This window comes from Megascapheus bottae, chromosome 9 (assembly GCF_031878675.1).
Source record: "Megascapheus bottae isolate mThoBot1 chromosome 9, mThoBot2.hap1, whole genome shotgun sequence".
Classification (NCBI taxonomy): Eukaryota; Metazoa; Chordata; class Mammalia; order Rodentia; family Geomyidae; genus Megascapheus; species Megascapheus bottae.
Genome location: NC_143517.1, coordinates 39,531,661 through 39,541,771, shown reverse-complemented (window position 1 = coordinate 39,541,771; position 10,111 = coordinate 39,531,661). Strand labels below are relative to the sequence as shown.

Genomic DNA, 10,111 nt, shown 5'->3' with positions numbered 1-10,111 from the left:
AAAAAGAGACAGCACAATGTCCAAATCCAAAGAACCAGTGTCCAAACCCAGAAAGCAGTAAAATTTCAATAAGAGAACCAGCAGAAAAATCCTATTTTTAAAATCTAGCAATCAATAGTACTCTGCCCTCTTAACATTTTTAGAGGGTCTTCCACTCAGTGTCCCCAGGAAAACCAGAAGTTGAACAGCAACACGCTTTTTTTTTTCTGCAGCAGCAGCAGTGGTGAAACAAACAAGAAAAGTTTTATTTTGAAAATACAGTCTTTAAAGAAAATTTGGCTTCCATTTCCCCCCTCCCCCACATTTAGGTGCATCGGACAAGATACAAAAACAAAAACAACAACACGAACACCCACAACAATTCTGTACAGAGCTCTAAAATGAGCTGTGAGTATCTACAAGAAACTAGCACATGCGCTTTTGTGAAAGGGGTGCAGTCTAGTGTGGCTTTGTGTATAGTTCTCAGTCCTCCCGAGGAACAGTTTAACTCCCTGGAGCTGCAGGTGCGGCTGCAGCCAGGGGCAGAGCTGGGGTCAATGAAGGGTGGGGGGTGGGACCCTCGGGTGGGAGCCGTAGCGAGGTGTCTGGGGAGGGGAGCAGCGCGGCGGCTCGGGAGTTCCGGGGCCTCTCTAGCCGTCCTGCCGCGGGGTATGAGTCAGGCTGTGGCGCCGCAGATCGCAGTTTCGCCTGAACACTTTGCCACACCGCTCGCAGCTGTAGGGCTTGATGTCTGTATGGGTGAGAAGGTGAGTTTTCAGGTTACTTCTCTGATTAAAGGTTCTTCCACATGTGGGACATTTGTGTGGAGATTCCTGTTCAGATGCGAAGCAAGCAAAGGATTAATCCTTCACACCACCACTGCACACCCTCCTCTCAATCGTCTCTGTCTTATCGGTATCTCAAGCCTTAACAAAACAAGCACGACTACAAAAGAGGGGAGCTGCGGGGACAAATCTGGGCTCCTAATCCTGCCACCCTGAGGACGCGCGTGCGGGCGCTCCGGGAGGCCCGGGACTCCCCGGACTGCAGCCGCCGCAGAGGGAGGCCTTTGTGTTTTCCAGCTCTCTACATTTCATCACCACATCACACGCAGGAAAAGGGGGCAAGGGAAAAGAAAAAAAACAAAAAACAAAAAAACCTCTAATCCACTCTTAAGGAGCCACATTCTCCCGGCTAATAAGGCTCCTCTTCTCTGGAAAATTAAACTATTCCTCCGTGTTCTGAGAGCTGCAAATTACGAGGCCCCTGGGAAAGACAGCGTATGGGATTTCAACATGCCTCCATTATCAAAATTACCTTTATTTCCTCCCAACTGGGAAAGCTTTAAACGCAGGGCAGATCGGGTTTTTTTTTTTTTTAAGTGTAGTTCTAAACTTAGGGTTTACTATAAACAGAGCCTGTTTGTTCATTAATACAAATATAAAATGGCTTGATGTTATGATTAAGTTTATGTATTTTTTAAAAGCCTAGAGGCTGCTTTTCCCAACTTAGGCAAGAGATCTAAATAGAATCCTTTAAGAACAGATTCTGCCTCGAATACCATTTGTAAAGCAATAATGATTTAAAAAAAACACTGTTGTTAAGCAAGAAAACAAACTTACCTGCATATGTAAAGTTTTGTGAACCGCTAGAGTTCTAGACTGACAAAATCCTTTCCCACACTCCTGACATTTGAAGGGTTTTTCTTTGGAATGGATATACCTGAAAATCAATATATAAGCTTTCATTGAAATAGATTGTCCTCATAGTGAAGGAATTTCTTTCGACAATTACTCAAGCAAAATCGTAGGAAGACAAAAGGAACAGAGTTTCTTTTCTTTTTTATCTTAAAAAATAAACGTATTTTTTTTCCCCTGCGTAATTCTGTTTATGGTTAACCTCAACTAACAGACTCTTCAAAACATTCACCCGGCCGCCAGGCTTTATCTACCCTTGATCGCCCTCTCTGGCGTATTTTGGAGCTCGAAATCCTACAGAACGAGCCTTTCTTGGCCTCCGCAGTTGTTGGGTTTTTGTTTGTTTGTTTGTTTCTCCGTGACTTAAACTGGCCAAATCAGGATGTAAGGCAAGGTGGAGTGTGGGGAAACTGATTTTTAAAATTATCTCTTGAAGCTCCACCTCGGGAAATCTGGAGAAGGCACCACCCTCCCTCCAGACCTGCTCACTCCCGGTGAAAACCCTTAGGCTCGTGTGTTTCTCCAGTTGTAGTTCATTAAAGCAGAGTTTAGGGAAGGGAAACTGGCCTCCAGGTCCCCCAAAAAGGCGGTTGGGGAGGGTCCCGCGGCAGGCTGGGAGTGGGGAGCTCACTGGTCTGGGAAGGTTGGGGGGGGAAAGGGGGACACCCGGAGGAAGGGCCGCAGTTCCACAACAGGTCCCCAGCAACCGGGACTGGGACCCCTCATCTGTGATCGCGCCCGGGGGCCAAGGAGGACCCAGGAGAGGAAATGGGGAAAGGGGCCCAAGGCCAAGGCCAACCCACCAACTTTATTTTTTCTTGTCCAAGGATAGGAAACATATGAAAATAAAAAATAAAAATAAAAAGCTCTCCTTCATTCCAAAGGCGAGAGCGGCTGAGGACAGCTGCGCGCACACACAAAAGAAAGAAGGAAAGAAAGAAAGAACGAATGAAAGAAAGAAAGAAAGAAAGAAAGAAAGAAAGAAAGAAAGAAAGAAAGAAAGAAAAAGAAGGAAAAGGGAAGAAAGAAAAGGAAGAAGAAAGAAAAACGGAAAAGGCAGAAAAAGGTAAAGGCTGGGGCTGGTGAAGCGGGCTGGGAGCGAGGGGAGTTCGCGGGCTCGCCCGGCGCGGGGCGCACGGGGGTGACCCGGGGTGGTGGTGGTGGGGTCTGCTGGGTTCTCCGTCCCGGGACCAGCGCCCCCCCCCCCCGCGCTCTCCCACCCAGCCTCCCTCCCCACCTCACCTGTGGTCCCGCAGGTGGTCTTGCCTCCGGAAGGCCTTGTGACAGATGTCGCACGTGTACGGCCTCTCGTCCGTGTGGGTCCTCTCGTGGATGAGCAGGTTGTAGGATTTGGTGAAGTGTCTGCCGCAGAACTTGCAGATGAATTCCTTTTTCGTTTTGGACGGTAACCTCCCCCGGGAAGGCTTTCTGTCCGGAGTCAATTTGGTGAGGCCGGAGGCGGGGCTGCCCAGGCCGGGGCTCAGCTTGCTCAGCTCTCCGATCTTAGGGGGATCTTCTTGCGTGGCAGCTACGGCCAAATTAGCAAAGTCAAAACGGGGCCGGTCCTTGTGCAGGGCTGGGAGCACGTGGGCAATGGCCCCCTGCTTGGGGTGGAACAGGTGAGTGGTAAAGGGCAGAGCCGGGAAAGGGAAGCGCGCATCCACCAGGCCCTGGGCCGCCGCCATCTCGGTGATGGTGGAGCGGGTGATCTCGTGCACGTTGGGGTACCCCAACGTCCAGTGGTTCATGTGCATGGTCTGCACTGCGCTGAGGCCGTACAGGCCCTGCAGGGGGTCCGCCGCGGCGGGGAAGGTGTTCACGGCCTGTAGGAAGGAGTAATTGGTGAGCTGCAGTGATGGGTGGAGCGGGATGGGCGCTGGCAAGGCCTTGCTCCCCATGTTCTTGGATGCTGGGGGGCGCAGTGAGACGCCCCTTTCTTCCAGGACTCACACACACACAACTCCCAGAAACCACAGTGCGCAGAGAAAGCCCTGGAAAAACGGCAGAGGAAAGAGAGGGGAGAGACGGTGGTTATTATGCTGGCCAGCGCAGGTGGCACCTTCTTCTCCAAGACTCCCCAAAGGAACTGTGAGGGGGCCACGTAGCACCTGCCCAGCCGGTCCACGTCGAGGCCAGGCTCGGGCCCGGAAGGCCGTGATTCCTGGTGGGTGGGGCGCGCATAGGAAGATGAACTTCCCGGCACGCGAGAGCGAAGACTCCAGTCCCAGGGGACAGGGAGGTGAGGGGCTCAGTCAGCCTGACACCCCGCCCCACTGGCCCCTTCACCCCTGACCTCCCACCACGCCAACGCCAGCAGCCCCCGGGCTCACCGGGTCCTCCGAGCTCCCGGATTGGGGTGGGGGGGACTACAGATGGTAGGTCCCACCCGGGGATGGAGTGCCCAGCGCAGGCGGCCTCTCCCGCACTCCCACGGCTGGGGGACTCCACGGGAGGGCACGGTGGGGGCATCTTGTCCTTCTGGGTCCTCCGATGTGCCCGGAACTGACCTCGGAGGTTTTCTCTTTCCTTCCTCTGCCTCAGTGCCATTTATCAGCAGTGACGGGGCCGCAGGAAAGAAAAGTGACACCTCGGGAGGGGGGCTGGGTTCGGCCTGGAATCCCCCCTCCTTCTTCCCAGGGGCTGCCTCTCCTCCCGTCCCCTACCAAGATCCCTTCCAGATGGCTCAGAATCGGGGCGGGGGGCGGGGGGTGCAGAAAGGGGAAGAACATCCCAGAGGCCAAAACTTCTTTTCCCAGACTGAGCGCCAAGCTCTCAGGAGGCGGGAGCGGCCCCTGCACGGGGGAGGAGAGGAGATGGGAGAAAGAGCAGGAGACACTCTGGGGGGAGGCGAAGCGAGGTAGCTGCGGCTGGGCGGGCACAGGGAGTCTTTGTGGGCCCTGGGCACGTTGGTACAGCTGCCACCCTGAAGGTCGTCTGGGGTCTTCGGGCTGGTCTCTCAGCAATCTATGTCCGCCCCTCCCCACCCCGCCCCGGCTGGCAACACGGAGGCCCGACTTGAGATCAGGGTCCCAGGAGCACACATCTGTTCTCACTGTAGGCCCGCGGCCACCCCGTGCCAACCCCGATTAGGGAGAGTGTGTGCGGACTCAGCAGGGCTGGGCCTTTCTCCCGGGGTGGAAGCCCAGGTGCGGAGTCTCAGAGCTAAGCGCGCTGTGGCTGGCAGGCCACAGGTCACGACCAAAGGCCCCACCTCAGGGTTTGGGCCCTGCCTCGCCAGGCTTCCCACCCATCCACCCCTCTCCACACCTGAGTGTTTCTGCCCCAGTGCCCTGTGCAATGGTTTTCGTGACTGTGTATCTACCTTCAGGCTTTAGGGGCTGCGCTAATGACACAGCGCTTTGGCAAAGGCCGAATCTGGCTGTCTCCTTGCGGCCCGCACCTTCCTCCTCTGTGTGGAACAGCTTGGAGACAGAGATTTATTAATGAACCGCTTCTGCCTGGTGGGTAGGCAGTCTGGGAGTTCAGGCTGGGAGTTAATGAGAGGTGTACAACAGTCAGAGGGTCGCAGTCAGACCATTCAACCGAAACTGTAAACCCCCAGAAGTAATAAACTTTCCCACCACAAATCACTATTCACTTCTGTTCAGCCGCAGCCCTCAAACCCTCTCTCCTCCAGAGTCAGGGGGTGGGGAAAGGCTCCACTAGCATTCCTGGTAATCTATCTGATTATTTCCCCTTCCATTAAAAATAATAAATTCAATCTTTATTTCCTTCTCCTTAGGAAATGAGGATTTTCCGGAGATTCAATGTATCCCCCCCCCTTCTCAGTGTTGAAAAGCAGCCTCTCCTCTATAGATAGGAAACTATAGATAGGAAACTGAAATTAGTATTTGGGTATAGTCCCAGACTAAGTTTCTTAGAAATAAACATAAGAGGCAAAGCACAACTACCACCATGAGCTAGGGTTGGGGAGAAAGGGAGCTAGCAGGATCTGTGATGTTTGATTCCTGATATACAAAGTGAACTTTCTGCCATCCAGGTCACAGCACTTATTTTGCTGGCAGAAAGTTGAATGCCATCTTCCTTCCCTTTCCCCTGAACTATATCATACAGAAGTTAATGACTCTATTAAAACTCAGTTTCATGTTGGCACTAAAGCGCTACCTTATGCTATGTGTTCCTTTTAATTTGCAGGGTAAATTAGAATGTGTCTTCTCAGAGGACAGAAGACTCCTTGGTACCTTCTGAAACCCTTTCACAAACTCTAAATGTCTGCCAAACACTGCTGCCATAAATAATTAGGGAGTTTAGATTTGCATGTTCCTGTTGAGTTTCTGGAAACATATGTCAATGATATTTTAAGTCAATGCAGAAATCTAAAGTACTTTCATTTTGTGAGCCCACACTCAGGCAGTTCTAAAGACTGCTGTCATTTCTCCACCAGCCTGTTTCAAACAACTTGCTACTTTCAATTTTGCTTGGAAAGACAGTTGAGCCACTCTACAGGCATAAATAGCACAGTGGAGTGGAGGCCACATTTCTTTCACCAATCTTCTTCACAGGAATTTCCAGGCATGTTCAGAGTTTTGTGAAATTCAGTTCACTGGATGTCAGCAAGAGAGATGTGTACATATTAATTTCAGCCCTGTGAAGCTTTCAAAGCATTGGGGAAGGAAAGGTACATGGTAATGTGATAATGAGCCTGGACTTTTGGTAATGATGTTGTTCCACTGAATTGAATAAGGCAATTCTAGAAATAATGTAATTAAGGGTCATCTTCTAAAACGCCTGTATTGGATTCTGGAAGAAGGACTGGTGGATAGATAAACTCATTGAATTTCAGCCCAAAGCACAATAGAAATGCCTGTGATTCAGAGATCAAAGCTCATTTTTGAAAGAAAAAAAAAAACGTGAGGAGAGAGACTTGATCAGGTGAGCAGAGAGAAGGGTGGTAAAGTCTCTGCTCCTTTTCCGGGCCTTGGTCTTCCCAAGGAGTTAATTAAATTAAGATGCCTTCCACATAATCTAGGTTTGTTTTTTCTCTGCTCCCTCCATCCCCTGGCGTATATATGTATTTTCTCTTGTTCTTCTACAAACTGCAGTTTGCTGAGCAGAGAAAGTAGCTATCTACATTCTTTTGCTTGGGGGGAAGCCATAACCCTCTTTTGTTCTTTTACAGGTAGAGGGACCGAACCAGCTCTGCCTCCGCCAACGCCTTTTCTTCCCTCCTTTCCCCTCCATTGCAAACTCCTTTCTCACTCATTTCTTCTGAATCTAAGTGTTTAAGCCTCTGGGGAGTTTGCCTTCTGCACTCTCTGTCACAACAGGGGTGGGAAGAAAATCAAAAGGCCAACATAAGGTTGGTAAACTTAACTTAGGACTGAACTATTACTTCTGGAAATTTGCCTTAAGAGCAGTAAGCTGGGCAGGCACTACGTGTCCCATCCCTCCTAACGCCGCACTGCAGCGCAGGCCGGCAGCGGCTGCCCCAACACAGAGCTGACCCAGAGTTTCTTAGGGCTGGGATAGAAAAGCCGTGGGACTGGGGTTTGACATCAGTATACGTCCGTGTGCTTTCATAAGAAATCTTACCAAATGTTTAGATTTCTAAAATGTTCCGTGTGTGTGTGTGTGTGTGTGTGTGTGTGTGTGTGTGTGTGTGTGCTGTTAGGTGTTAGCTGTAGTTTTGTGCCCAGGATCCCAGCAAGCCCGAAATGCAATGCCCCAGTAGGGCAACCATATGAGTTCTTTTCACAATCTTGAATGTTACGGCTCGCCAGACGGAGAAGCTAAGCGCTCTCAAAGCTTTCCTTCCTGGGGCGTCCACAGGCAGCCCCATTCCAGAATAGACACTCACCTCTGGCTGGAAAGTCTGCCTGGACGACGCCGCTCACTCCAGATCCAGGCAGCCGGGCGTACGGCTCGGGGAGGTCATTAGGTCCAAGCTGGGCAAACTTCTTTTTCCGCGCGGAGTCTGGAGAGCCTCGTACATATCTGGAGGACCTCGGGAGCGGAAGGGAAATGCGGATCCCTGTACCCTTCAGAGTCTGTGGTCGCCCGGGGTGTGGGGTTCTTAGGATCTGCGATCGCCCCTGTCCCCGGTCCTTGCGCTTCGGAGAGCCCAGGCCTCCGACTGAGGGTGAGGAGGGAGCCCGCAGATTCGCTGGGCCATCACCCTCCGGCCGCCGGCGCGCGGAGCTCCTTCCCTGCCCGAGTCCCTCCCCAGGCTGCCGGAGGCCGAGAGTCCCGGGCTTTAGTAGCGGCCCCGCCTCCCCTCCGGGCGGGCTACCCCAGGCAGTGTGGGGCCTGGGAGGCCGAGGCTCCGCCTCCCCACACTGCGCCCAGGCTAATGGTCCGCTCTGTTTACTTGTGTTTGGATAGCAACTGAGTCTTAAAGGCGCAGGTTTGCTGGTGATTTCTCTGCTGCTGGAGACACTGAGCCGGCCCAAGGTGACTCAACTCAGAACTCACACACAAAGACAACGCCCACCCTTTTCCTTCTCCCAGCCACTTTTCCCTGTACTGTTAGAAACTCTGCGACTACCGTTCTGCTTTTCAGAGATCCTGCATAGAAGCCCAACGGGGTCACTGTGTTCATTTGCTTGGAGAGTTCCCCAGCTTAATTTCCACGTCATATGTTTAACGCAACATTCTTCTTCAAAGGGTAAAAGTGATCTAGATTTTGTTTTCCAGCCTATAACATCCTTCCCATGTTTTTAATAGTTGTGTACATATTTTTGGTTTTGTACGTAACTACCCGTCTAGTCTGTTTTTTTTTCTCTGCCTTTTTTTTAAATAAAAAAAACACGGAGTTTATTCATAGAGGTGACAATTGACTAATTTCGTAATTGCTGCAAAGACATGTGGAATGTTCCAGGAGAAATTTCTTCTAGTATCTAAGCTTTAATCAGCTGATGTATATTTCATACGCAGTTAAACAACTTGATTAATGGAGGGGGCATCTGCAACCCATTGGCAAACAATAAAGAATCATCTGGAATGGGTGAATAAAACTCATTTTAAAATTTTAGGAAAATACAATTTTAGCTTCTCAAAACACGTATTATCTTTATTCTCGGCAAAACTGAGCTCATTGTTCAGGCGCCAAGAGAAGTAATCGAATTTGACGAGCAGTTCTATATATGCCCCCCCTAAAGTTCTTCTAAAGAACTTAGTCTTGTGTGAGTGTAAACGCAGAACACACTTCAGTGGCTCTGGAATGGGGTGGCGGAATGACAGAGAATGTCACAGAGCCATTGGAAACAGCTTCTATTCAGATGGCATTCGCCTGAGCAAGACTAAGCAAAAACACCCTTCGTCCCAGACGGAGCCCCAGAAGACGGGCGGCCGTCCTCAGTAAGTGGGCGCTGGGATGAGCTTCCGTACAGATGCACAATTCCAGGTGTTCGGCCAAAAGGTGATTTCGGATGAGCCTTCCCCAAGTGTCCTGGAAACGACCTCCACTGTGCGGAGAGGTAGAAATGTAAGAAAGCTACAGTTACAGTGAATGGGGAGCCAGGCAGAAGCGACAAGACTTTTTAATCAAGATAAAATTCTGTGTTGTATGGATGTCAAAGCGGACAGAAATGTTCGTTTCTTTGGTAAAAGATAATTCGGGAATAGAAGATCTCCTTCTACCCCTGTCTTTCAACCATTTTCCGTTTGCAAAGATTAAAAAAGGGAGTCTAGGACCGAGAACAGAGTTGTCATACCCTGCCGTACTTCACATGTTTCCAAAGTGAACTTGAGGAACAGCTTGGGAGTAGAATGCCTAAGTGTGGAGGTTTTCGACAGCGTCTTCCCTAGTGGGTTTCGCTGGGGTGCTTTCTTTTTGGCACCCAGTTTGGAGCCTCGGCTCTCGGGGCGCCCGCGGCCCCGGGGCCGCCGCCCCCGCTGCGCCCGAGCGCGGCGCTCCAGCTTTGGAGACTTGGAGGGAAAGCTCCCAGCGTTCGGCCTCTGCAGGACGGACCCTCGGCCCCAGGTGACCTGCAGGCTCCTGGATTCTCAGCTGTGGCTCTCTTCACCCAAGCCGACAACTCCTCGGCTCCGGGCTTCGCACCTCCCCGGTCCCCGAGTGCGAGCAGCTGCGGTGCGGCGCGGCCCGCGCTTCCCGCCCGCCGGAGAGCAGCGCCGGCCGCCTGGCAGCGGCGCCCTCCTTCCGCAGACCTCCCCAGCCCGAGGTTTTCCTACAGCTCCCCCACCTCGCCCACCCCAGCCTCCCAAGTTCCAAGATGGAGTCAGGGCCCACTGGGCCCCGGCATGGCAAGTGCTCGAAAGCGTCGACTAGAAATTGGGGATCCCTGGCTTTCCGTGAGGAGAAGGACCCGGCCCCGCCGAGCCCCGGCGGGGTGTCGGCCCGCGGAGGGCAGGTGCGCGCCGGGCGAGGGGCGCCGACCTCCTCCCCGCCCCAGGCCACCTCCACGCCCACCCGTGACGGACCCCAGAGTCGCCCCCTCTGGCCCGGCCGCTGAGCC

The 10,111-nt window shown here is 52.1% G+C and overlaps 1 protein-coding gene across 4 annotated transcripts; it reads right to left on the bottom strand.

Moving 5' to 3' along the window:
* Positions 1–224: 224 nt before the first annotated feature.
* Osr2 (odd-skipped related transciption factor 2) lies at positions 225–7,585 on the bottom strand. 4 transcript variants are annotated; one of them, XM_090339133.1, is made up of 4 exons: positions 7,495–7,585; positions 2,919–3,499; positions 1,602–1,701; positions 548–812 (listed from the first exon to the last, which is right to left on the bottom strand). In XM_090339133.1, the coding sequence occupies exons 2-4, from the start codon at positions 3,428–3,430 to the stop codon at positions 630–632; spliced, it is 795 nt and encodes a 264-aa protein (XP_090195259.1). In that variant the 5' UTR covers positions 3,431–3,499; positions 7,495–7,585; the 3' UTR covers positions 548–629. The 4 variants fall into 4 exon arrangements, with proteins under 4 accessions (XP_090195257.1, XP_090195259.1, XP_090195256.1 ...); XM_090339130.1 differs by lacking the exon at positions 7,495–7,585 and having other exon boundaries at positions 2,919–3,661; XM_090339132.1 differs by lacking the exon at positions 7,495–7,585 and having other exon boundaries at positions 572–730; positions 2,919–3,661.
* Positions 7,586–10,111: the final 2,526 nt, after the last annotated feature.